Below are 27,417 nucleotides of genomic sequence, written 5' to 3'. Positions count from 1 at the left end.
GCTTAACCGTTATCTTTTAGATTCCATTTAGAATGGAAGATCGTAGATCATAACGTAACTGTTGTAATTTCCTCTGCCTACAAGTAACCAGCAGCTGGATTTATTTTAACTACTGAGAGGTTCTTATATGGGACTAATTCTTCAGCAAAACGCACTGTGCAACTAGTTGATTTCTACTTTATCTGTGAACCAGCCTGTAAAAATGAAATGACAATTTTACTACTCCGGACAAAGTACTATAAAAGTTGAAAAGGAAATAACTAATGGTATTGTACTTGCCCTGGGAAAGAGATAAACCTGTAATCCTGCAGTCAGCAAAAACCTTTGTAGCTTTATTGTCTTTAATAAATGCTAATTTAGTATAATGTTTGTAGCTATGTAGGAAATCTGTTGGAAATGCTTAGGAAAACACAGCTAAATCAGAAAACATCTTTTCCTGAATGTTGTTCTATATGTAGCTTACTTTTTTGCTTCCTCAGGAAAGTACTCTAATTCATGCAGAAAGCTTGATTTCTTACTCCTAACCATAATTATGTATTTGGTATAAGATTCGTTCACCTTACTACAGACCAAACTGAGATACGGGCACGTAAAATTCATGTAATTCCAACAGTTTGCCCTGCCTGCTTTCTAGCACTGCCCAGCCGCGTAGGTTCCCAAAGATCTGTTGGCTCTGTTTTGACCTGGACTTTCAGCATCATTGTCTGCGTGTGCTCAGAAGTGTCTGTCTGGGAGCAGGTACCTTTTCCCTCTATGATGCTCCCTTGGTCCGGGACAAACGGCTGGTGATGCTCTGGTGGTAGACATAGCCTTGTAGCTAGCGGGCAGAGCGAGGGATCCGGTTTCTACCTTCAGGACTGTTTGGGTGGATTTTTTTGTCTCGTGATGAGACATCATGAGACACAAGAAGAGGAAGCTGAGGGGAGACCTTATCGCTGTCTACTACTGCCTGAAAGGAGATTGTAACGACGTGGGGGTCGATCTCTTCTCCCAAGTAACAAGCGATAAGACAAGAGGAAATGCCTTCAAGTTATGCCAGGGGAGGTTTAGATTGGATATTAGGAAAAATTTCTTCACAGAAAGCGTTGTCAAGCATTGGAACAGGCTGCCCAGGGAAGGGATGGAGTCTCCATCCCTGGAGGGATTTAAAAGACGGGTAGACGTGGTGCTGAGGGACGTGGTTTAGTGGTGGTGTTGGCAGTGTTAGGTTGATGGTTGGACTCGATGATCTTAAAGGTCCCTTCCAACCTAGACAATTCTATCATTCTGTGATTACCACCTTAGAATTCACATCTTGGAAAACACAGTCTGGAATTTTTCAAACAACTAATTTCTAACTGAGTGTCTTACCCGGTGTCATTCTGTTCTGATGATTATTGCAGTCCTCTGTGTAGTGGTTGACCTTACTTCTGTCAAGCGCCTTTGAGCCTATCAAAATAATGGCTGGGTCTTGAAGACTGAAATAGTGCAGCAAAGATAAACTCAAAACAAAGTTAATGTTAGCTCGGTTAAAGAAATTGCTTGTTGTGAATGATCTGCAGTAAATAAGGACAATTCAGGACTATGCAAGAAGCCTCTTTACCAAAATTCAGACCTTTTTCCTTGTCAAATCCAGCCAACACCAGGTATGTGGGGAATTTCTCCGCTCCACTTCTTTTGAAATCTCCCCACTTGCAAACTGTTCCGCCCTTTGTCACATGATACAACTTCATCAAAATATCCGTGGTACTTAATGTTTGAGCCTCCTTCATGTCTTGTGTCCTTTTACTCCCAACATTTGCAACTAACTTCATAGGCTGGGGGTTGATTTTCAGTGGTAAAGGGCACCTGCGTTGAAAGCGGCTGCTTGTCCTTCTGAAGAACAGCTGCATACAAGAAAAGGAACGCTAAAGAGACTGGCTCAGATGCTATAAACTTGCAGAAAAGGTGTGAGCACTCCAAGCCTACAGCCAGACAGCTTGTGAGACTTTCCCACCACTGTTTATGGTCCTGCAGGCTTTTCAGGTTCGCTTGGTCAGTGGTTTTCCTGAATAGGAAGCTGATTTTACTACCTTTCTCCCAGGGCTCAATCAAGATGGTGCTATGTGGTCATTGCCTGGGGTCTCTCCCATGCCAGTTCTTTGACATTTAAGATACAAAGATTAAGCTGTCACTCTTTCTGAATTTAATTCTTAACATGAGCATTTTGTATTTGTGCTCTCTGCTGATGGGTGAGTCGATACCCTTCCCCTACCGTGTCTCCCAAGTTGTTAAATATCAAGCAGAAAAAATATCCATAGCTGGGGGCAGAATTGAGATCCGATTCCCCAGTAGTTCAGGGCTATTCCCTTCCCTTAGATAGAAGGATATGCAACGCAGATCACACTGTGTGCATTTTACAAGTTGTATTTGCCATAAGTGGGTTTCAGATTGGGCGCTGGTTGCTGTAAGGTTGTCTTGCACCCGCTGCTCGGGAGCGATTCGCTCTGCACCAACGTTGTTCTTCAAGGGGTTGGCCAAGAGACTCCGTGAACTCTTCTGCTTGTCGGCCAAAACCTCTTTTGTCAGTCAGTGTGAGAGTTGTCACTCGTGTGCTCGAGAGGCTGTGCAGTCACAGTGGCGTTCTGCTGGGGAGCGAGAGGGGTGTAGCTGTCCCACAGCTCAGATCTGAACCTTACAAAATACCGTCTAATATAGCGTCTGGCAGGTTTGGTAAACTTTACCACTTGTTAACAGATTTGGTGCCTAACATATACCAACCGCCTATGTTCTTGCCATGTTTGGGAACGAATCCGGCTTGCAGGTGGTATTTCTAGTCATGCAGTATAGATAGTATCAGTGCATCCAGCTTCGTAGCATTGAACTGCAGGCCCTTCAATATTCAATTTAAGCGTTATTCAGCCAATAATGTTGGGCAACCTCAGCAGCAGCAGACAGCTTTCCTTCTACTTTGTCTTTCAGCGTTTTCATGGTCGGATAGTCAAGGATTACACCTGCGAGCGTGGACTTTGTTTAGCATGTTAAAGTGCTGTTTATATGGCCTGTCTTGTGTTCTGCATCTTTCTGTCCCATACAAGAAATGTTCGACTTTGCATTCATTCCTGGTTTATATAACGGTCCCAGACTAATGGGGCATTCTTTGTTGAAATACACAATGATTAAAGCTCCAGGTTTTTTAATCTATTTGTAAACCTTATGAAGTCTGTGGTTTCAGCAGCTGGATATCTTTCTTTAAACAACCATGTTCTTGATATGAGAGTGTTTTCACTTCTTCCTTCTGCACTAGCCGTTTTTGCCACTCTGCCAAGCTGTGTCATGGAGTGCCACGATCTGTATGAAACTGGTCGTGAAAGGGGATGGGGAGGGATGGCAGTGGAAAAACTGTCCAGAGCCACCGTGAATTCACAACCCCTAGTTGAACACTGACGCCGCTTTCCCTTCCTCCCTCGATTGATTGATTTTGGAACTATTTAGGCCTGGACTTCTAGAGATATCAGGCATGCAACTGAATTTGACGCTAGTGAGCAGCAGCTGCAGACGTCCAGTAACCAAAACCTCTCCTTTAAATAAATGCTTTAAATAAATAAATAGATCCTAGTTTTTTTCTGATGCACTGAGAAGGGTATTACAGCCTAAATCTGTAGCATGTCAATAGAGTCATTACAGAGTAGGGCTTAGTTTAGATGGCTGGAGCATGACATTGCATCTCATTACTTTGTAAACTTCTTGCAAATATTGATATCATTTAAAATGTTCACTAACATCAAACAGTTTCGTTTTACTGATTTTTTCATGGATGATCAAAACTAACAGAGTCTTATCCAGATCCTACTAGATCCAGTGGAAAAAAATTACTTCTGGGTTAAACGTACTTTGAGCTGATCCTAGAAGTATCAGAGGAAAGATCTCTCTTAATCATCGTTTATAAGCTAAGGAAGACTCCCATATTTATGCTTATGGACTATTTAAAAATCTTTACAGTACATCGTGGACATGTTGCTTCACTCTGTTTTTAATCGATTTGATAAGTCTGATTCAACTACGCTACTTTAAAAAAAACTAGTTAAGAAAAATGGTGCTTTGGCAGGTGAGTGAGATGTTTCCTTCTTTAGGGTAGGCAGAGACCAAACAGGAATGTACCTTTTCGTGCCGTATGTGTTTTTAGTTCTAGGTCTGGCTTCTAACACATGCAGGAACCACAGCGTAACACTGAATTGTTGCCTTTTCAAATAGATGATGCAGATTGTTCAAACTGATAGCGCTCGGTGGTTCCTGAATCTGCACTTTAGGTATGTGCGGTTTTACATTTAGCGAGGCAGCACAGGGAAGACGTGGTAACTCCAGCTTCTTGACCATTTTTAAAGCAACCACAGATGGAAAACAAACTTAAAGAAATGTGATTAAAGCTCCTTGCTCAGAGACTAAGAAATATCAGATTAAATACAGTCTGAAAGTGTTTGATTTGACCATCTTGTGTACGTGCCCAGTCTGCTGTTACATGGGCACGTTGCCATTTGTCTACCCAACCTCGTGTTCATCCACTGCCCCAGTGTGTCCTGGTTGAACAATGCTGTCTTAACACGCTGGTTGATGTTTCGTGTTGGCCACTTCTAAATGCCTTCCTTTGTAAAGTATTTAAAAAAGTAAAAGTGAAGTGTGCTGTGGAAGTTCTAAACCACAGACTCAGCTTTTTCTCAAAGTTACCCGTGATCAGCCTCAGGTGAAAAAATATACATCACTGTCACCCTCCTGGCTTTTACCCAGGCAAAAGTCTCTTGTGTTGACTTAGTTGCGTGATCATTTTTAAAACAAAGGTAACGCCCCCCCCCCCCCAAAAAAAAAAAACACCAAACCCAACCAACCAACCACCAAACAAAAACCCACAACAACCAAAACCCCACAACTGAGGGAACATCTAAGACACAGAGCAGAGGATTTTGGCAGCGCTGCTGAGATGGATGTGCATGTTACTCTGTTCCACTGAAATAGCTGTTTCAGTTATTTCAAGAAAACCCTGCAGTTGCCAGTGGCGTATATATATTAAAAAATATATATCTATCTTTTAATCAAACCATTCTTTTGAATTTCTTAATTAGCTTGGTACACAGCTCATAGTATTTTGCCTTCATTTATGTAGGTTGAAATCTATTTTCCCCCCATCTGGGACGCTTGTATCAGCTGTAACCCATTTGTGATTAAAATCCTTGAGGCTTTTTGCAGTGACTGGTGTCTGTGTATCAAAGAGGAAGCTTGTGACAGTGGCGCTGTGCTCCAGCAGCAGCGGAGCGGCTGTAGATACAAGTCCACATCATTAAATAAGGTGTAGTGGGAATGAAAAAGAATAATGCTCTCAATGTTGTCTCGATCACAGCGTTAGCTTCAGGGCATTTGAGTTTTCTTGCTGTTCGACATGCACCATGTGCGCTGGGAAAGGATCGCGAGGCAACACGGGGGGAGTTAACTCGGTGATGAGAGATGTAGTACCTAACAGTGTTTTCGGAACACGAAGGTACTTTGTTCTACCCCGGCAGCTATTTCCTGCCCTGCTGCAGGAAGGCGGCGCGCAGCGGGGCTCGCACGCTGCTAACCTCGCCGCCTTTTGTTGCCAACGCCGCGGAAAGTCTCCTCTTTGACTTGTACGTCAAACCGGCGAAGGAGCTTCACAGCCGTAGTGGTTTTTTGGAGGGTGTATGTGTCTGGGAACGGCGTATCTGATCCCCGCCTATCTAATGGAAAATCGCCGGGGCCATTTTAAAGTTTGTAGTGAAGCCGTTCCTGGGTGTTTGCTGGTGACGATGGAGACAGGAGCACATTCTGCACCATAAAGCGCTCCGTCCTGCTAGCTGTCAGGACCGCGGCTGAAGCGCTGCGGCAGGATGTTCACCTATGTGTTTCGGGGGGGGGAAGTGGGGAGAAAGAGACCAGAACAATGCAAAGGGAAAGCACCAGCAAGAGAACAGTATGTTCTTTGTAATGCTTTTTCTTTGGGGACATCTATTGCTGGCAATAAGATTAAATCACTGAAACCTTCCCTGAAGCTACATCTGCCACTGCCTACATTTTCCAACCTCAGTAATAAACTAACGTTTGCCATTGTTCGTTTCTTCTGGATTTCATTTCTTACAGATTTAACCAGCGCTATTTACCACAAGGCATTCAGTTCTTGCTTAAAGCTGAGATCTATGCCAAGTCCCTAAAAAATATTCATAGCTCCAAAGAATCTGGTTTTAAATAATATCATAAAAAGTAGACGATATTAATACAGCGGTTCACACTGAGTTCAATACCGCTGATGCCAATGTATAAAAATGATGGAAGTCTAAGAAGCTCTGGACAAGACTACCCTGAAGTGATGAACCAAATCCTTTTTACCTTTTTACTGGCTATCTGTATTTTGTGCTTACAGGAGTACGTTTTCTTATCCCAAAATATTTTAAAAAAAAGATAAATCTGTGTTACAGCCTTGCTTGTCGTGACACAGAGCGCTGTACCCCTTCACTGGGGAGCGGTGGGCTGTGTGGGCTGGGTCGTGGCCGCCCGTTTTGGGGGGTGTTTGGGAGGGAGGACTCACGCCACCCCTTTCTTCCCGCAGGATGCCATAGTGATCCATGAAGTTTATGAAGAAGGGGCAGCAGCCCGAGATGGCAGGCTTTGGGCCGGCGACCAGATTCTGGAGGTAAACGAGTCTCTCTGTGTGTTTGTGCTTGCTTATATCTTTGTCGTGTGGACTTCTATTCAACCCAGTGTATGTTTCTTGTAGGCAAAATAGAGATCATTGAGTGGGATCTGTACTTGAAGCTTCTTTTCTGTCACTAAGAATGTCCTGGCAAATTCCTATTTCCTTATATATTCATATAAACTGAAAGTACAAATTGAGAATATATTAAATTTAATTGAGCAAGGCAGTTCACGAATTACCTAGTTCAGCTGTCATGTCCAATAGCTCAGTATTATTCATCTGTTTAATCTTTCATTCGGAGGCCGGCGCTACCGCCGCCCCTCCAGCGGCTCTGCGCTGAGCCGGCCCACCCGCAGCGTGGCTGGGGCAGCTCCCGGCTCCTCCGGGCCACGGTTCCTAACACAGAATTATTTCAGTGAATAAACGTAGCGGTTTTTCCCTGCAGGGAAGCGTGGAAGTCGAGGAGGGAAAGGGTTAAGAGAGAAGTGTTGGTCTGCAAATGAAACTTGCGTCAGGCAGGGGTTCAGCGCAGCTGCTCGCAGCCTCTCTCGCTGTCAGATCAGGACAAATTCCCAGCATGGCCATTAAGGCTTTGGTGTATAGGGTTAGAAAAATAGCAAGGGGTACTTGGGGAGTTGTCTTTACGGCTCTTGCATTGAAAATATTTTTTTTAGCGTTAAGGCTGAATGTTGTTTTCGTTTTATAAATAGCTGTGTATTAACAGAGTGCAATAATTAGGGGATAAAAATGGGGAAGGTTAATTAATTCTTCTCTGGCCCAACAGGAAAGTGCTAATGTTTGTGTGCCATAATATTGTTATTATTTCAGCTTTTAAAAGCTGTACTAATGATTCAAAGAGATGACTCTGAATTAGTTTCAGATTACTGTGATAAAGTACACGCAGATGCCTGTGTCGAGAATAGAATACCAACGCAGTATATAAATAAATGTGTGCAGAATTAGTACAAAAGAATATAATTACTATAGATTAGGCTTAATTATCTTAATGTAAAATTAAGTTTGATTATAACTTTGAAATACTGAAGAACTTTTTTCTGCTGAAAAGTAGAAATACTGAGAAATATTTTCATTGCCTTAAAACTTATTATGTTATGTAAGTGGATTAACATTGTATCATTATTCAGTTAGAGTTCATGTTACTTCCTAAGGAGACTTCAAAAATAGTTAAGCATTGATATTTTTTGCTGTTGACAAATAAAAGATGGTTTTGTCAACAGAATATTGGCAAACACGTTAAAGGTCATCCGTGGATCAGGCTTGGCAAACTTAGGAGATTAAGTTTCAAGTTGCAATAGGTTTTTTTTAATACTTCAGCATTCAATCAGAACTTCTTGTTCTGTCTGATATTACTGAAATGCTAAAACATTTTCAGGTTGTCGTAAGAGAAATGTAATTGAGTGCTCCAGGAGCGGTCTTGTGTGCCATCTATTGGAACAAAGCAAAATAACCGTTTAATACGTCCTGCCTGGCCTTCGCCATTGCCATGTGCTCGTGGCTCTGGTTCCTCCTGCCTTGGGCTCGCGCCGTCGGGAAACTGGGGGAGAAGGAATCAGAGCAGTAAGAGGTATAGGAAGCTCAAAGAAGCACATCCCGCTTTGTCTAGGTGTAAGAAAGGAGCATTGTTTGAGGTTCCAGCATTTAAAAATAAGGGCAGAACACCCACAAAACTTACAAGCCAAAATGTTTTGATTATTGTGATTTACTCCAGGCAGCGGCGCAAAGCACTGAACCTGCGCTCAGTGGGAGATCTGGGAGCTCGGCCCTCTGGAAATGGGAGCACTAAATTACAGTGCCGAGGGGTGTCAATTTGACAAATTTGCCCTGTCACGCGAGGGTAGGGTGTGATGAAAAGATCATTTATACATGTCATTTGGAAAGAAAACACTGATTATTTCAGGTGAACGGGATCGATCTGCGGAACGCCAGCCATGAAGAAGCTATCACTGCGCTGAGACAGACGCCCCAGAAGGTGCAGTTGGTTGTTTATAGAGATGAAGCGCATTACAAAGATGAAGAAAACTTGGAGATTTTCTACGTAGATATACAAAAGAAAACGGGCCGAGGACTAGGGCTCAGCATAGCTGGAAAACGGTAAGAGCGTCTCCTGATCACACTGCACTTGAAATGAGAAATATTCTGGTTCTTGCCATATGAACAGCTGTCGCCATTAAATGGAACCTGAAATAAAGGGAAAAACTCTGTCAGGAACAGAATTTTGTATCTAAACATCTTCAGGGGTGTGGTGGGGTTGTGGTCCTGGCTCCTCTATCGGAATGACGACATGCTTGTGTAGCCAAGGCTGGTGCTGGCCAGGAGGGCTCCCAGCACAGGGCGAGTGTGGCCAAGTGGGCGCACGCGGAACCAGGAGCGTAGCTGTGTCTCGGGGCTTGCGAGCCCTGGTCGTGGCTTTTGTGAGTTCGAAATGGGGAGAGAAACTTTCCTATTGCCAAATACCAGGATTTGCCTTTGAAAATGGAGTTGTGGGTTAGATCTAGCTCCTACTCGGGTTCAAAGGGACCAGTGTCAGTGGAAGATCAGAGGCTGAGTGTTAGACCCGAATCCTCAACAGTATCGAAGCGACTGTCCGACACTGTAGACAGCAGTTGTGGGAGTACCACTCAGAATCTGAGATACGGTGGTAGGTAACAGCTGCTTAATAAAATGTGACCTTTTACTGATGTATTTCTAAACCACTGCTATTAGATCATTCGAACCAGAGCACTGATAGATGTAATCTTTCAGTGCTAGAAGAGATTTGCAGCACGACACTGGTGAGCGCTCATTCAGTGTTGGTGCCTAAGAGTCACATGGTTGCTCTTCCGCATTGCCAAAAAAAATTTATTTTCTCAATTACAAATCATCATGTCATTATCCTGACTGCGTATGGTCAGTAAAGTTGCCGCAGCAGTTTTTTACAAGAGTGGCAATGTTTAACCCAGGTGTTGTGAGCAGATTGCAGGTTGGGTAATTAATTTAGCTTATGTAAATTACCCTACAGATGGTAATCACAGTCTCCAGCCCTCCCGCCTTTGCTTCTGTGCAAAACTTTCTGTACTGTCGCTAAGTGCTTTGCTTGTGGGGATTCCCACCTCCGAGGCAGCCCGATTTCGGAAGGCGATTAAACGATACCCGGGTAGAATTCAGGTTGTGTTGTGTCCTTCAGGGCGAAGGATACCAAACGCCCAATCTTGGCATGGCAGCCAGCACCAGCTCACCCCATAGCGAGCCCCGGGAGCTGGGGCTGGCAGAGAGGGGTCCTGCGGCCCCTGGGAAGGGGACTCCCCTGCGAGGAGGCTGGAGCTGATAAATAAATACAATCCCCTCGCTGCCCGAGGCAGGCGGACAGCCACAAGGCTGGATTTTCTGCTGCATAACTCATGTGCAAACTCTGCAAGGCTTTTCTGCAGACTTCTCCCTGCTCTTCTGCTGGGGGCCTCCAGGCTTGTAGAAAAGAAACCGAGCTGAGCCTTTAGGGGGAATACAGGAAAAAAGTATGTGAGGCTGCATAATTCATCTCAGGCACATCAGGAGATAGTTTAACTCCATCTTAGACCGACCCTTGGCTTTTTATTCATACAAGTGGTATTTTTCATGAATCTTTATGGGTCATACAGTCAGAACAAACGGTTCAAGGGGAAAGACAGTATTAAATATAGCAAAACGTGCCTTGGTTTTAAAACTTGGGGGTTTTTTTACACTCAAAACGGTTGAATGGGGTGTAAAACCAGTTCCTCCTCTGCTCACAGGTTTCTTGTAATGTCTCTTAAATGCAAGTAATCTAAATTGGTCTCCCAAAGAATATTGGATTGTATAATTAGCCATATGCTTCTTGCATTGCTAGAAATGGAAGTGGAGTGTTTATCTCTGACATTGTTAAAGGAGGAGCTGCAGACCTAGATGGAAGATTAATTCAAGGAGATCAGATTTTGTCTGTAAATGGAGAGGATATGAGAAATGCCTCACAAGAGACTGTTGCCACTATACTTAAGGTGAGTACATAATACATTTTAAGATATTGAATTGCAGTTACAGACACTGTGCAAGGTAATTATCCTGAAGTGCTATTTACACATACACGGGACAGCTCGAACTGATTACCGAGACTGGAATTTCATCTGAAATAACTTTGGGAGATTCATTTAAAATCACTTCCCCACGTATCTTTAGAAGTGGGATGATAAGAAGTGGGAAAACAAAGGCACGTGTGGTATTTAGGCATTTATTTGAAAATGCAACTGTATGTTTCATACGGTAGAAAAATATTTGGAAACCTGAGAGGCGTACAAATCAGAACTGAAATAAAATGCCTTTGGCTTTGCTGTGCTAACCTGCAGCTATAAAATGGCAGCTTAAATCCGTTTCTGCACAGCTTTCCGTCTTCCAGGAGTGATTTTAGACTCTGAAGTTGTGCAGTCTGGGAGAATTTGCTTTATTCCATTCAAAAGCATGTAGCTGCCTGAGTCAGAGGAGAAGGCAGGGGATGGATGGCCTGGCTGCAAGTGCCTGATGTTAGCTCCTCCGTACCGCTCCCGGGCCCGACAGCCCGTACCAAGGCCGAAAGGACAGGTGGGAGCGATGCTGCAGCCCCGTTTCTATTCAAAACTGCATGTGGAGACGAGGGCTTTTTCCCTGCCATCACCACTGGTGTTTCTGCATATGATTTCTTTCGTTCTTGAAAGGAAAGGCTAATTATTTCCTTGCTTTTTCCATTCAGGGTTGGTACCTGGCCAACAGTTTACCTATTTAAGAATTGGAAATTGGCGATATGAGGGTGTATTATTAAGTTGAGTGCACATGTGTTAAATTTGCCCTTTTCTGCGGCATTTTTCCTCTGAAGTGTTTTTCATGAGCGTTGTTTGCGGCAAACGTCAGTTACAGAGATGGGACCTTTTTGTTTATTTTTACTGAGTAATTGCCCACCTACAGTTTGCCGGTAGGAAGATTCGTACTGACTTCAGCAGCCGGGATAAACCCTCGGAATAAACCCAAATCCAGGGACGGGCACTTTTTGTATTCTCTAAACACAAACGTTAAAGTTTGGAGTATTCCTTGGGGCTTTTCTTCACGGAGTTGTGGTGCTGAATATAAACATAATTCTCTCCAGGAGAGCATGAAATATTATGTGTACACTTAAATGCTGTACGTTGTGATTTTATTTTTTTTTCCAAGTGTGCCCAAGGCCTAGTGCATCTTGAGCTTGGGAGATTGCGAGCTGGATCATGGCTATCATCACGGAAAACATCCCAAAACAGTCAGGTTAGTGACAAATTCATACGTATAAAATGGAGCTGTGACAGGCACGGCACGGGGACAGTGCACAGGCAGGCACTTGATGCTCGGTCCTTCCACACGCTCACTGCTGAGGACGTGGAACAAAATATTTTATTGCAATAGTTTTCTGTACAGAACTGTAAAGTAAGTGTCATGCTGAAATGCTGATGAAGTAGAAGAGCTAGTTAATATATTATTTTTTTTGTTTAAGGAGTGTCTTCCTGAGACAAACAAAAAAATATGTAATATATTTCTCAAATGGTGATGCCCAGAATTTTTTTTAGACCTGCAAAAATGCTGAATGTATTTTCTGCAGCTGTTTTGTCAATCAAAATGAGTTAATGAAACTGAACTGTATCTTTGCCTATCTTATGGCAGAACCACATGAGAGCTGCTTTCCTCTCAAAGAAAACACGGAGCAATTTCCTGCTTCACTTGCTTTTTACCTGAAGCGAGGACAACAATTCATTTTTCAATCAGTGCAGGGCTTTTCCCCTTTCCCCGCGCCCCCCAATCAGCTCAGACACTGATACCGTTGGTATTAATCTGAGTATTGCAAGGGAGGAAAAACAAGGCAAGATGACTTAGAAAACTTTTTTTAATGGATTTTTCCTTCCGCAGACCAACGGCTTTGCCATGATATTTAAGTTGCCAATGTCCCCGAGAGAGGAGGCTTGTCCTTGATGTCGTGCATGAACAATCCCAAAAGGGGGGCCAAAATCATAGTCATGTGCTGTGATTTCTTAACTTTCTAAAGGGCTTCAGTGATCCAGCCTGCTCTCTGGGTGGGTGAAGTGTCAGGAAGGGCTAAAGAGCCCATAGCCATGCAGGAACAGCTGGGCTAAGCCCAGCTTTAAAAATAATCGCTATCATTGGAGAAACATCTGCACTGCATGCAGCGGGCAAGGGAAAATGAAATAACGGAGGAAAACTATACTGATTGCATTAAGTAAAGACAGCGGCCTTGAGTATTCCTTTCTTTTGGTCGTTGTATCAAGGGCCAGCCTCAGCAAGAGCGATGTGATCAAAAAGTGACGGTTAAAAATTATCCACCCAGTTTTACCGTGTAAAACTCATAGCTGAAAGGGCAGCGAAACTCCATAGTATCTAACATAATTCTAGGTAGAAAATCATATCGAACAGTGCCATCCCCCTTTCTTCGTAGCGTAAGAGGCTTTTGCAGGAACCTAGTAATTTCTGTATTTCCTTTAATACAAGAAATCTTAATTGCTGTTCTTAATGCAGAGCCATTTGAGAGCCTTCATCTCACTGCTCCTAAGTGATTTGGTGATTTTGAAAACGGAATAAATGTTTCTCAGCAAAACCGTTCCAAGAGTTATAAAAATCTTGGCAGATAATATGGCGAATCAGCTTGAATGATTTGCACAACTGCGAGCGATGTTTTAGAAGCTGCTGGCCAAGAGCATCCAGAACTTTTGTCCTCACTTGGCTTTTTTCTTGGTCCGTTGCATACCTTTAACAGTAGAAATGTAAGCCTTGTGGTGCAGGACAGTGATTTCTTTCACGCGCATTGCAAATTATGTTAACTGACCCATGAATTGGCAACTAGAGGTGGAAATTGTGCTCTGCCTGTTGTTCATCACTGACAGCTGCACGTTGGTCAGTTCGGATAAATGCTGCCAGAGCTTTTGATTCACCGCCTAATGCATTTAGAGGGAGAAAGCTCTGCTGTGGATGGAGGAGTATAGACCAGATCTTTGTTTTGCATAAAGCAGCTTAGTTGAAAATGTCTGGCCCTCGGTGAAACCTGTTGTTCAGACGCACTTCCTAAATTGATAATGATGTTTTCCTGAGGGGCAGAGTCCGAAGATAAAGCCAGATATGGAGATAGGGAAAAGGAGGGCTGGAAATGGACGGCCAAGAACTGGTAACGTGCACAAGCAGCTATCTTTGCAGGCTCTCCCTTTTGTCAGCTGTAGTACACAGGCATCTCGTCCTCCACCCGGGATGTTACTCTGGAAGGAAGAGCAGGTTCTTGGTCAAATGAAAGGAGCAGGTTCAGTTATGGGACCTTGTAATCGAACAATATGTTCAGCTAAAATAACAAAGCCTGTACATTACTTCTGCCTAACAAAGTGGGTGTATGCACTATCCCTATCCTGTGGGAGAACAGCTTTAGCAGCAACCATCATCTCCCCTTCTCCCCAGGTTTGGAGACACACTGGGAATAGGCAGACGAGGGGGGTTGATCTTATTTCCTTATGCTCTCTAGAGCAGACCTGAACACCGTACGCAGTGTGCAGCGCTATGGGTGTGCCCACAACTTGGGGACAGATTTGGGTGGGTTTCCCCTTTGGAAATGGAGTTGGAGGGGTTTGCACTTGCGTGGCCGATGTGGTATTTCCAGTCTGGTTGGCGCAGAGCGCAGCTGTGCCCATATGCTTTGGGAACTGGTTTAAAGTTAACGTTTGGGTTTGACTCACAGGTTTTGATTTATTTTTAACTTCAGGCGAGCCAACAGAGTGTTCACAGCCACTTCCACCCTGCTCTTGCTCCAGTCCTCTCTACCTTACAGAATTTTGTCAGCACAAAAAGATCTTCAGCAGATGTGTCTCAGAGAAACTCAGGTATAATCTGGGCAGCTGTCAGAATAGCTGCGTGTTATTTGCTTTGTATTTGTGCTGGTTTAAAAGCAAAACTGAATACTTCATTCTGGTTTTCCTACTCAGTCTCCCAGAAGACGTACCACTGATATTTTAAGACCCAAGCGCTTTCCAGCAAATGACATTATTTTTATGTCTACTAGTAGAGTAATGGCTTCTCTATTTTAAGTGCAGAATTCCTCCTCCCTGCTATTCCCCGACGCCCTCCTCGGAGGCTTAGCACAGGCAAGGTTCTCGCATTAGAAACAGTTTTCTCAGGGAATAAAGCTGCCACCACTTCATTTATATCTTTGTTGTTCTTGAGTGTATAAAGGGCTGTTTTGTAACGAGAAAGTCACAATGCTCAGTTTGCAATTTGCAGATTTAGCAAGTGCTAAATCTACAGCCTGTGGTAGCTTGCGGAGAGCCTGCGCGTTTGCGTGCTCTGACCCGTGTCGGAAGTCGGTAACCTTTGCTCATGTCCGACCGTGGGCAGAAGTAGAAGACGTTTCTTCTGCCAGTTTGCGTGCACTGGAGGAGGCGGGTGACTTTTTGGGCAGCCTTCCTTGTGCCGTTTTGAAGGGCCCCGCAGCGCTGAGAAAGCATGTCTGCATACCTCGATCCAGCGTCCCCGGCGCTGGGCTTCCCGCTGCCCCTCGGCCACCCCGATGCCTTGGGGACTCAGAGCAGATATCTGCACGAGCACACGTGCGTGGCGCTGAGAAACACTGATCTGTGTTATTTACAATTGTCAACTCTTGAAAGAGACTAATTCTACCTGCTTTCTAAAGGGTCTTCAAATAGTTTAATTAAAGCTGGTAGAATTAGGGGGTGGTGTAGCAGAGCCCAGCACCTGACTGCCCCATCAGCTTTTAAGCTGTTTAGTCCCAGTTCAAATTATTCCTTGGAAGCGTCCCTTTTTTTTTTTCTTTTTTCCTTTTTTTTTTACTGTTTTGAGTACTTGTAAATGTCCCATGGTTAGATATATGCCAGCCAGACTTCCTGGCTGTCTATTATTTGCTAATACAGCATAAATTAGAAGACGAAATCCATGGAACCTCAACAGTCTTAGACCAGCCGTGTGCTCTACCCTTTGTGGTAGGAACACTGTGATTTATGAATAATAAGCCAATCTTTAATTGAGTGAAAGGTACAATAGGGCTTTTCTTCAGGCCAGCAGAGTGCTGCTATTCAATAGATTGGGGTGAGCAGCGGCTGCGCTACAATGGGCGTCACGGTGGCATCCGTCAGCCGGAGCGATTACGTCCGTATTCATCTCTGGGTGAAACAGAAATCCCGTCTTCCTCACGTGAGCAGCACTGCCTGGTTTGGCACAGGAAGGCTCCGCTTCTGCTCGGTGATAACTCTGACTAGGCAGCGAGGGACCATTGTCACCTGACTGTTATCTCTTAATTATATTATCTCTTAATTACAGAAGCTAATTGTTTGTTTCTTTATTAGTAGGAGCAGATATGGGCCCAAGGACTGTGGAGATAACAAGGGTCAGTGAGTTATGTTCTATTAATTCAAAAAGCTGACACCTTTAACTGAAGTTGTTAATTTTTGTAGCATTTCTCAGAAGTAAAATTGCATTATTTATGTTTGCAATAGGTTGTTGGATGTACGCCTGTGTCATGCATGTGTGAGGATGCGTGTGTCTGTCAAGCCTATCTATTTTCTCCCTGTTCCATAAATCAAATGAGTCAATTATCGCTATACCCTGAACACTGACCTCTGTGAGTTGCTGCAGTTGCAAATGTTCTGTTGTTTTGCTTTGTTTTAGGGACCAAATGATGCACTTGGTATCAGTATAGCAGGAGGGAAGGGAAGTCCATTAGGAGATATTCCCATCTTCATTGCTATGATTCAAGCCAGTGGTGTGGCTGCACGTACCCAAAGACTCAGAGTGAGTAGAGGAGCCCTCTCAATATTTCCTGTTTCATCTGCCATGTGTCCCACAGAGAAGGAGCCTCGAGCGCTTCTGTGTATGCCATCACTTTGATAATGTCTCGTAGACTACTCTGCCTCTTTTTATTCAAAAACAAAACCAAAACAACCCCCAAAAAACAAACCTACACTTCTCTTCCCTTTTTGATTATATTGCATCTTGGGATACTGGCAATTGTTGCCCACATTGGAAAAGTGACATTAAGAGAAAGAACATAAATGCCTTTGCAGTGGTCTTTGAATGTATACTTTCATCCAGACCCAGGGAGGACAGCAACATGCTCTCTGGAAATTGCAGGCATTTTGGGGACTGCAGACTGGCCATCATTTAGAGCTCAAATCAGGTAAAAACCAGATGGGAGGTTAGTCGTTTGATCTCAAGGCCCTTATAAAGAAATGCCAAAATAAGGCACTTATATTAGACCCAGAGGATGTGTGTGTTTCCAGGAATGACCGTGGTGAACGCTTTCAGTCTTGCAGAGAGTTTCAAGAAATCATTAGTATTGAAAAAAACTTATTATGCGGACACATCGGATTGCTCTGGCCCATGAGATTCATTAGTACATGCTGCTACGTTCATGCCGTGTCTCTAACAGAATTACACAATAGCACTAAGTGCCAGGGTCAAGATCATTTTTATGTATAAGAAGAAGAAATCATCTAGGTTAATTAGATTAATATCAGAAGTGCTTTCCTATACTGCAGTCAGCATGTGCATACACGTAAGAATATGAACTTCTCTGCACATATGGACACAAACGAATCCTCTCTGGATGGGAGGACAGCAGTGAAAATCTCACTCTCTCTGCTTACAAACGGAAATAGTAAAATACAACCCATCTTTGTTTCTCTGATCACATTGTTATTTTTAAAAAATCCGTATCGTACTTGCTCTGAAGAATGGTAAATGATCACTAGCAGTGCAGAATTCTCACAAAAGGGATCCTGCAAAAGAGAAGCATGACTGTGCAGTGCCAAGTTCACGAGGAATTTTAAGCATTCTTAATTTTAATTTTCCCTAATGCTAGTAATTTTCCATTACTGTTGTACTTTTAGGTTGGAGATCGGATTGTCAGTATTAATGGGCAACCTTTGGATGGGCTGTCTCATGCAGATGCGGTTAATCTACTAAAGAATGCTTATGGGAGCATTATCCTGCAGGTATGGTGATAAATTGAACATGCAGCTGCATGAGGGTAGATAAATGGCATTCAGGGGAAAAAAAAAAACCTAAGCATCACTGGCACAAGGCATCACAGAATTGCAGGGTGCTTGCTGATGGGAATTACACAGAATGAAAGCGAGAAATGATTTTCATTCAAAAAATCTTTATTGCCACTCATACAGGCTGTGAGCATGATTATATAAAAGCGTAACAAAGAGAACAAAATAACTTATTGCTATACATGATAAATCAACAAGCTTCCAAGTTTGTTTTTTTTTTAATTTGGAGTTAACTAGGAACAAGAAATTATGTGTGTGCGTATATGTGCGTGCATGCAACTAGACTGTGACCAAACTGCCCACAGTTTAATTTCCTTGTTCTTGAAAGGGGGAGAAGAAAGAAATGGTAGCAGCATTTAGTAAAAACGATAGCGTCATCATTAAGATGGTGCTGCCTAGAACTGATTATTCTACAGGTAATGAAAAATAACACTCGAGAGAGAAACAGTGTTATCACCGCCACGTTTATACGCTAGCTAAAAGGAAGACATGTTCTGCCACTTTGGTTCTAATTGCTGCTTGCCAGTATATTCATCTTCAGTTTATTTTTATGTTTACACAAAGAAATGAGAAAAATACTTGCCAGAGAGAATTCAAAATACTACTGGTTTGCAGGATTACTGTAACAATTGGAAAACAAGCTAAAGACATACCACTAAAATCTACTCTTAATTTTCTTTATCATCACCGCATATTGGATTGGAACACATCTTGAGAGATTTTTGCAAGCTTCTTGCTTGCATTACAACCCAAGTATGACTATAAAAGGGGGAGGAGGGGGAGAAAAAGAAAAAAAAAAGGAAATGAAATTATAATAAACTTAGTTTTAGACTTGCTTATTCTTGGTTTTGTTTGTCCGTGAACTGCTGACCTGGTAAGTGATGAGCCGGTTCCAGAGCAGATGGTGTATTTGTGTAGTTCCATTGAAGTCAAAGGAAATACGCAGATATACACCAGCTGAGGATTTTCTGTTAAATTATAGTTATCATATTGTTACTAACGTTGAGTAATTTCACTTTTCATGTCAACAGTATTCCCTGAATAGAAAATGAAAGCTTGCTGCAGAACCCAAAATTGCTAATCTTGAAAGCTGTAATACAGCGTATTCCACCTCATCATGTATTTAAAAATATTCCTGATGAAGCGCGCTGTCAGTTGGTCGCTCGCATAAACAAAGAGGTTCTTCTGGAAATGTCTTTGGGTTTGTCAGTTGGTGGTTTTTCTTCCACGTTTTTGCTGTCAGACTTAAAATGGGCTGAATACTTTTTTACGGATGATACGGGTTTATTCTGATAGAAGAGAGTCTATTTTCCTCTATTAAACATCTGTTATGTGAAGGTGGGATGTTATATTTTAATACCAGCCGGGAGTAGCGTCGAAGCCCTGCCGTAAGCGTGGCAATACTGTTACCTTACGTGCTAACCGCAGGTACTTCTCAATCGCCGGATTGCTTTTTTCTTTTTATTAAAACAATCTAAATGGAATAATCCTATCGCTGTGATAATCATGACTGATGTGTCATTAAGTAATTCTATTTATTATCAGGTTAGACCACTTCATGGCAAACTGCTTTGAAAGGTCAGATAATTGCGTTCAGTGGTGTGGAAAGGCTTATTATCAGTACGTCCTGGGAAGGATGGTAAAGGAGTTTGCAAATGCTGTTTGCAAATGGGAGATTAGGGTCTCAGGGGAACAATCATCCCTTTCGGCTGTTTTGATGCGTTGGTTTAATTTAATTTCTTTTCTGCAGGTGTAGTAATGAGATAAGGGGAAGCTTTTTTACAAGGTTGTTGAACTCTGATACATTCTTACTGCCAACTGAAGATTTTTGAATATAGATTTATTTTGCCCTCGTTTTATTTAACAACAAAATACAACAAATACTGGCTGGCGCTCTTTCGCCTACTGCAACGGGAAGGAAAACTTAACGGTGTCTTTGCTGGCTGAGCCAGGTGCAGCTATCTCGTCTGCTGGACCCCTTCATTTAGGGCATCCGAGAACCTGAGTCCTGGGATGCAAAATTTGCATGAGAACTAATCTTCCTTCCTAGAAAATGCTACCACCCTCTTGGCTCCCAGTGATTAGAAAAGGGGAAATATTGTTGTGGAAAAATTGTGAGCATTCATTTAAAACAGCGGATTTATAGAATGGATTTTTTTTCTTTCAAAAAGGTATGTCTCCCTTGAGCCACGTTCACAGTAAGGAGTGGAAAAAGTACCTGTTAATTTTGATAAAATAAGGCCGTAGGTCGCTAGAGGAAATGCTGAAAATATACTTACTGGGTATTTCTCACTGTCTCTGAGGCAAACTCCTGCGCTGTACAGTAAACGTCAAGCAAAGAAGAGTATCTCATCGCAAGGAGATGGTGTTAGGGGATAACCACAACATGTAGTTGTTAGGAAATTGATGTCCTTTCAGCTGTAAATATTTAAAATCCAAAACACTTCCTAGTGGATTCCTCCAATTTTTTTCCAGAAAAATCCAAGAACAGAAAATTAGCATGCAATAAAAGGTTTAAATTAATAAAGAAAAAAGCTAGAGTGGGCATTGTTACTTCGTGTTCAATAAATCCCAGTGGGCCTGCAAGCTGCAAGCTTTTATCCGGACGAGGCCGAACCCTGTGAACGGCAAACCCCAGACCTCGACCTGCAAGTAACTGTTTCCTCAGTATGGCCGTAGCTGCCGTTGTACCTCACCTACACAACATTGATATGGCTGCTTTAAAAAGCCTGAGCGACTTTGCTGCCCCACAACCTGTCAAAATGTCATTAACTCCGTTCCTCACTGTGTGGTGGGAATTCGTGATGGTTTCAGAATAATACAGGAGCCAGAGTTGCGAAGTTTAGGAGTCCCGTTTGTTGTATTCATGCTGGAAATTGAAGAAAAGTTGAAACCAAGGATCAATTACTTCCAAAAACCCACCTGAGATATTTCAGGGCCTTTGCCCAATAGTCCCGTGGATCTCTGTATTGTGTTAAAGGCTACGGAGCTCTCTGTGGGAGACCTGTACTTTCAAGCCCAATCCTGGACACCTTGTGGTGACTCTGAGACATACCCGTTTCCTTGGCGAAGTAACCTCTTCCTCTGGCTTATCCAGAAAGACGGTTCCCTTCTGCTCAACATCTGAGTAAAGGCAAGAGAAAGCTTCAGAGCAAAGTTTGCATTTAAACCCCAGAAAGGCGGCTGCTGTTAACTCTCTTATTTGCAAGTATTGAATTAATAGGACGTTTAAGAGAGTAGGACTTGTATTTGAAATTTGCTTGAAAAAAGCCATCAGCAATTGATTTTCCTAATGTATCAGCTATTTTCTATGTAGTTAGCTAAGATGTTTTGGGTGTTAAGTGAACAGACATAGTGTTTCATCGCATCCTTCTGTTTAGGTTGTGGCTGACACCAACATCAGCGCCATCGCTACTCAGCTGGAGAGCATGTCTGCGGGATGCAACCTTAACTCTTCTTCTGAGCATCCTTCTGAAGATCCCGAGTAAGTTTGTACTTAGCCTGCGTAACTGAGGTGGATTTCTATGCACCATGCAAGGGAAAAGCCCAGGGTGGTGAAGGAGGTCTCTCCCATTGTGTTTCTCCCTAATTTTCCATCACCTGTAAAATGAAAACCGTGACCTTCTCCAAGCTGATTATGGACTCGTGTCCATCTTCACCTGGTGACAGAAATTGCTTGGGTAAATAAGCACAAAATGTGTTTCCAAGCGCTAGTTCTGAACATTTTTCAAAAAATCTTAACTCCTTTCTTTTCTAATGTGTTATGCTGACATGATAGTTCTGCCCTTGTCTGTTGGCTTCCTTGCCTGAAAGCAGTTATGATCATGGCAATTTGAAATGATTTGTCATTGGCAGACTAAGGCGAGAGGTGCTAAAAAGCCTGCTATCAGAGACAAATTTTTCAAAACATGTCCCAGAATTTTCTTTGTCTTTTGAATCTCTTTAGCTTTACATTTCGAAAAAGTCTGATTAAAAAAATTTCTGCATGGTGATGGAAGTTAGGGATCTATTCCTCCCATGGCCATGCATCATTCTCCATCGTGTGCTTTTTAGGGCAGCTTATAGCATTCCAGTTATCATTTTGAAATTCATTTGGTCTTCATTTTTGTTCATTAGCTTCATTATGTTCTTCATTTTCGTTCTTTGATTCATTATATTTATCTTAAGAAGCTGAGATGCAAGTTGCTGCCCTACCTCAGGGGTTTTTGAGTATAAAAGTTAAGCTTTTTATGCTGCATTTTCTAGTCTTACAATGTTTTTATTGCTGCTCTCAAAGGAAAATTGCTTACTTCACAAAAGGATTTCTATTCTCTTTTCATATCAAAATAGTAGGGAAATTTGAATATGGAAATACGAAGCAGAACGAGGTAGGTGTATGCATTCATTCTGAATGAAAAGGAATGGCTGGGTATTAGTCATCACAGGCTACACCCTTATATAGGTGAAAGATGCCACACAGCTTTTGTCCACAATAATTCTTTCTAAATATATAGAAATGACTTTTTCAAATTTGAGATGGAATGAGATACAAATGCGAGTGGTCTAAATTCCACCAAAAAAATCTTCCTTTGATCAATGCAGACAGTAAAAGCCCCTGAAGAGAGTTCAAGCTCTAAGCGATGCGCTGAGTGAGGGAAGGGGCTCTCGGGAGTCCGCCTCTGGGGTTACGAGGTACGGGCATGTAGGTCAAATATAAGTTGTTAGAGAACAGCCCAAAGAGCCTGCAGTGGAGCTGAGACTGTAAACACGAGTCTGTTAAATAGATTAGTTCCTCTGAAGTCATAAAGTAAAATTACGCTGTAAGGAAATTGTTGCAGTTGCCACTTATGCAGACTAAAGACGACAGCTCGGCCGGTGAGAAAGCAAACTCTCCTTTGCCTACGTGCAGCGGCTGCAGATGAGGGGAGTCTCACTTCTGCGTCAGAGATAAGTGCTCTTGTTGAGCTCTTATTAAAAATAAGTAACTTCAAAGTGAGGAGCTAAAGTACACGGAACAGCGTTTGAGCCGTGGGCTGCGCAGGAGTGTATTTCAGTGCAAGGCCAAGAGTCATGGTTTGTGACTGTATGAGAAAGTTCTCAGTAGATAAATATCTCTCTAAGTGTTCCTTCTGCATAAAGTCCCCAGAGACAGACATTGCTATTCTAAGTGATATTTATTGTGTTTTCAGAGCACCTCAGCCTAAGATTATTACTTTGGAGAAAGGCTCTGATGGACTGGGATTTAGTATTGTAGGGGGGTATGGAAGTCCCCATGGAGACCTGCCCATTTATGTCAAGACTATATTTGCCAAGGTATCTTTTTTTTTTCCCCCGTTTTCTCCCTTTTCCTGTATTATCTTTAAAAACAAACCTAAGATTTGGCTTGGATAATATATTATGTAGTAGGAAGCAAAATGTACTGTCTAAGTACATTGATGTGAGTAAGTGGACCCAGAGCTCACAGCCGGCTCCTCAGTTTATATTTCATACTACTGATGGCTGAAACAAGATACTTTATCTCAGCAAAATTGCTCTGTGTACTTGGGAAACTTGGTTTTATACATTAAAATGTTTACAAAGCAGTTTTCTATCTGTAATCTCAAAGAGCCTTCCAAGAGGTATGGAGGCATCGCTTTTCCCACTGTACAGGCGAGGAGACCGTTGCAGAGATGCTGTATCTTTGTGGCTGAGCTTCCGCTGCAAAACCAGCAATAACCTCCTGTGCTCAGATAGTCACCTCCGCGAGAAAAAACGCCAAAAGATGAAAACGCCGTACTTTGTGGCTTGATAATGAATTGGCTTACGCATCGGTCCTGGCTTTAGTTATTCTCCCTTGCTTCCAGCTTCTCTCTCATGCCTCTCCACGAGTGCTTCTCTCCCATGTGCTGGAGCCGCTCGCGGCACGGCTGTCTCAGCCCATCTCTGACCCCAACCCTGAGTCTCGGGGGAGGACTTGGGGGTCCCAGGCAGGTACCGCAGTAGCTCTGGCCACCGAGGCTGAGGAAGAAACGTAGTACAGCCCAGCCTTGAAGCAGACAGCCCCGGAATGGCCACTGGTGGAGAGGGAGAAGCGTCCCCTTTTCCCACCCACCCACTTGCTAGAAATGCGCTCGGCATGGGCCAGCGAGATATGTTGGGCACGGCCACATGAAGGGGGTTCTGGAAATGGTGGGGAGGAAAGGAAGACAGTGGGAATTAGAGATACTTTCCATAAAGTAACTTTGAAGTCAGTCCCACACAGTTGCTTGGCTGTGCCTACTTGCTGTCACTTGTGTCAGCGCTTCTGGCAGGATAGATGACATAATTAAAACTTCATCTGAAGGTGGAGTAGAAGTCATGTCTCCTCTGCTCCTGCAATTCCAGGGCTCAAACCGCAAATATCTGGTCTTTTTACAGTTTTCCATTATTAGCATGGGCAGACACTGTGTCTTTAAACTGATGCTTCGATTTACAAGTTTCTAGATGTGAGCTCAGCTGAGAAACCCTAAATCAAAGCTAGAGTACGCTGCAGTCACTGGTGGGGCCATGGAGCAGAAACGGACCCCGTGAGTCGACCTCTGGGCAGGGCAGGGCTCGGGGTTTAGACAGGAGAGCTGCACTGGGGCCTCTGGAGGAGAACAGCCATTTCTGAAGCTCTGTGGGAGCTTCTCAGGACCTTCAGTCCAGCTCGGCTCCATCTGGGGCTGTTCTGCTGCGTGAGCTCTGCGTCCCTCTCCCTCCCCACGTTTTAACCCGTTTCTCAGCACTGAGTGCTGAGTATGTTTAAATGCTGCTTTAAAAAGCCTCTCCATAATCAGAAAAGCCAGAACCAGCCTTCACACTGCCGTGTTTTCAGGGATGAGCCGATTCTCCTCTTCCCAGGGGTGTATCACCTGCCCACGCTGCCCCAGACCTTGCAGGGTTGGGTGAGCGATGGGCAACGGGAGAAGCACTCCGGGGGAGCCTTCAGCACTGTGGTTTCCCATGTTCCCCACCCGGTTACGGCGGGATTTCCAGTGCTGCATCCCTCCTCATTTCATCCATCAGCGTTAGGAGAGGCGGGAGGGCTCGGTGCTACCAGCCGCCTTTGCCGTTTACAGGGAGCAGCTGCGGACGATGGCAGACTGAAGCGCGGCGATCAGATTTTAGCGGTTAATGGGGAAGCTTTGGAAGGTGTTACTCATGAGCAAGCTGTAGCTATTCTGAAGCGCCAGAAAGGAACCGTAACATTAACGGTGTTATCATGAATGTCATTGCGCTCGCGGAGATAAATACAATTATTTTAGAACATCAGTAGAGCTATAATAATACTGTTCAGCCCTGAGCAGGATGTAAAGCAAACCCTGGCGAAAATGAATCAGCGTTCACCCCATTGCCAGAAAGGGTAGTGTGCATCTCGAGCTTCATTTAGCCTTACGCGTTTATCAGCCTTTCTCCCCACCCTCCCCTACTTCTGGGGGCTTTTGAGGTTTCTCTGGACAAGTTTAATTAAGAAACTTCAAAGAACAATATCCATTTTACTTTCTTTATACGTTGGTTTATCCCCACCGGTCTGAACCCCAGTTACAACTGCTGAACCTGGAAGCAGTTCGCACACAAAAGATCATCAACTGATCTCATCTGATGAGCAGAAATAAATGCCGAGTGACTTGTCATCTCACTCATGATTTACTTATGCTAATTGTCCTTTCAAGTATGCCAGAAAACATTAGCAATGTAATTAAATTACCACTGTTCCAAATGATGAAATATCAAATTCTCCTCTGGGAAATTATTTGTGCTCGGCACAGTAAGTCTGATAGTCAAATGTGAACTTCTCATGTTTATCTCTTTGGGTCGGTCTATGGAAGTTAGTCAGAGGTAATTACTGTGATGTGTCAATTTGCAGCCTTTAGCATGAAAAATAAACTAGGGGAGAGGGAAATTTATCTTTTTAGGCTTTTAAAATGTTTGAGCCTTTTCAGATATTTAGGCAGCATGAACAACAGCAGCGTATCTCATTCTATTCTAATTATATTTTTAAAGAAGAAGAAATGTGCTGATATATGCCAGGCATGTTGCGTACAAAGGCAGTCGTCGTCGTGCCAAGTTGCAGCATAATTGTTCATCCTGAAACTTTAATGAAGACAAAAGTTTGCTTCGGCAATGCGATCCTGTAATTCTCGTAATGATGGCGAGCGGTCCCTCTGCACGTCGTCTTTAAGGCTGGATGAAGTTAATCCAAACCCGCGAACCGTTTTACATTTCCAAGGGTCTCCCCAGGATCAGAAAGTGCAGGAAGAGGCTTTCACGGATCACAGAGGATGCTTCTCTCTCGGGGCTGCTGGAGTTCAAGTTTGGATAATACCGAATAATACCAGGCAGTGGTGAGACGATCGCCGCGGAAGACGGCTGCGGCAGTTTAAGATGATGTCCTCCCGGGGCTGGCTGCCACGCGCGTCCTCCCCAGGGCAGAGCATGGCGTTCCTCAGCCCCCTCCGGTGAGTCGGACAGCTCAGTCGAAGCAACTGACTATTTTTATTTTTTTTTTGTTTAAAACCCAACAACTCAGCCAGGCGAGAGCGCACCAAAGCCCACGAGGAGCCTTCCCACGGCCTGTCCCGCTCTGCGTGGGGGAGGTGGGATGCAGGAACGTTCGGCAGCCAAAAGTTAGCAACTTCGTTACGTGCCGCAGCCATTCCTGCAGTGATTATATGAGCGTAGCCTTAGTGATTTCGCAAATGAATTTGGCAGGCAGATTAATGGCGATGGAAGTCAGGGTGGTTTAATCTTCCTGTCCAGGGGAGCAGTAGGGTTTTAGAGGAGGCAGCCCAGTCTGATTTGGACTATTTGGTATAATTTATAATAATGATGTACCTGGGAGAAATGAAAGTAAGGGGAGGGGGGACGTCAAAATTGGCTGCTCATTTTATGTGAAAAATCCCTAGAATGAAATGGGAAGAAGATTCAAAATCTGTACTCTAATAACGGAGTAGTACAGGGTTTGTGTTAACAGTGCTGCGTTCAGTATGTTTTAGCTGGAGTGGGTATTCTCCCATTTTACCCAAAAGAACCGGTACTGACGCGAGATGAACTCCACTGAAACAAGCGAACTAGCTCTCGTTCAAACCGTTTTCCTTCGTTCATTGGGAAGTTTTCTTTAAATGTAGGTAATCACGAAGTGCATTTAGCCTGCTGGAACGATTAGTGGGTATTCCGTTCATACTGCCTGGAAGAGATTTCACGTTTTCAATGGATTCCCGCTGTAGTATTTGATTTGCCAAGTGAAGTGTTCGTGGAACCTTCATTGTAGACGCACAGAAATATGTCCAGATGTAGCAAATTGGAGAATTTTTAATAAATTGCCTTTGGTTGCGAAAGTATCCAAAGTATGCAGAAGTTCCAGGCAGGTAGGTGAAATGTGAAGAAGTACCCTCAAAAATATAATGTGGAATTTACGAACAAAATGTAATGATTCCTCTGTCTGATTATGGTTTTATAACCGTTGCATTCCTACTTTAAGATGTTGCCGCAGTTCATCTATGAAGTTTTACACGGCTATTTATTAGCCTATTATGCACATACTGTTCATATACATAAAGAATAGAATTTATGGGCTGAGATATTTTGCACTTCTCATTGCTCAGGATGAGAGAGAACATTTTCTGCTTCTTGTAATTTGCACTTTGCGTGTTGAATATATTACTGCCAAAAATTATATTGCAACTAATTGATAAACCAGTGACCGTGCGGAGG

At 43.3% G+C, this 27,417-nt stretch overlaps 1 protein-coding gene across 1 annotated transcript in view; it reads left to right on the top strand.

The window, feature by feature from the left end:
• The window catches only part of INADL (InaD-like (Drosophila)), a 149,302-nt gene extending 123,960 nt beyond the window's left edge, over window positions 1-25,342 (top strand). Inside the window, exons 34-43 of the mRNA XM_009883980.1 lie at window positions 6,572-6,655; window positions 8,577-8,770; window positions 10,521-10,668; window positions 11,849-11,935; window positions 14,421-14,538; window positions 16,018-16,055; window positions 16,337-16,459; window positions 17,557-17,661; window positions 21,105-21,208; window positions 24,783-25,342. Coding sequence (XP_009882282.1) covers window positions 6,572-6,655; window positions 8,577-8,770; window positions 10,521-10,668; window positions 11,849-11,935; window positions 14,421-14,538; window positions 16,018-16,055; window positions 16,337-16,459; window positions 17,557-17,661; window positions 21,105-21,208; window positions 24,783-24,810 — 1,029 coding nt within the window. The 3' untranslated portion in view covers window positions 24,811-25,342. The remainder of the gene's footprint in view (window positions 1-6,571; window positions 6,656-8,576; window positions 8,771-10,520; window positions 10,669-11,848; window positions 11,936-14,420; window positions 14,539-16,017; window positions 16,056-16,336; window positions 16,460-17,556; window positions 17,662-21,104; window positions 21,209-24,782) is intronic.
• Window positions 25,343-27,417: the final 2,075 nt, after the last annotated feature.

Source organism: Charadrius vociferus, unplaced genomic scaffold (assembly GCF_000708025.1).
Source record: "Charadrius vociferus isolate BGI_N301 unplaced genomic scaffold, ASM70802v2 scaffold423, whole genome shotgun sequence".
NCBI lineage: Eukaryota > Metazoa > Chordata > Aves > Charadriiformes > Charadriidae > Charadrius > Charadrius vociferus.
Note: the sequence above shows the minus strand (reverse complement) of the source record. Positions and strands in the feature narration are given on the sequence as shown.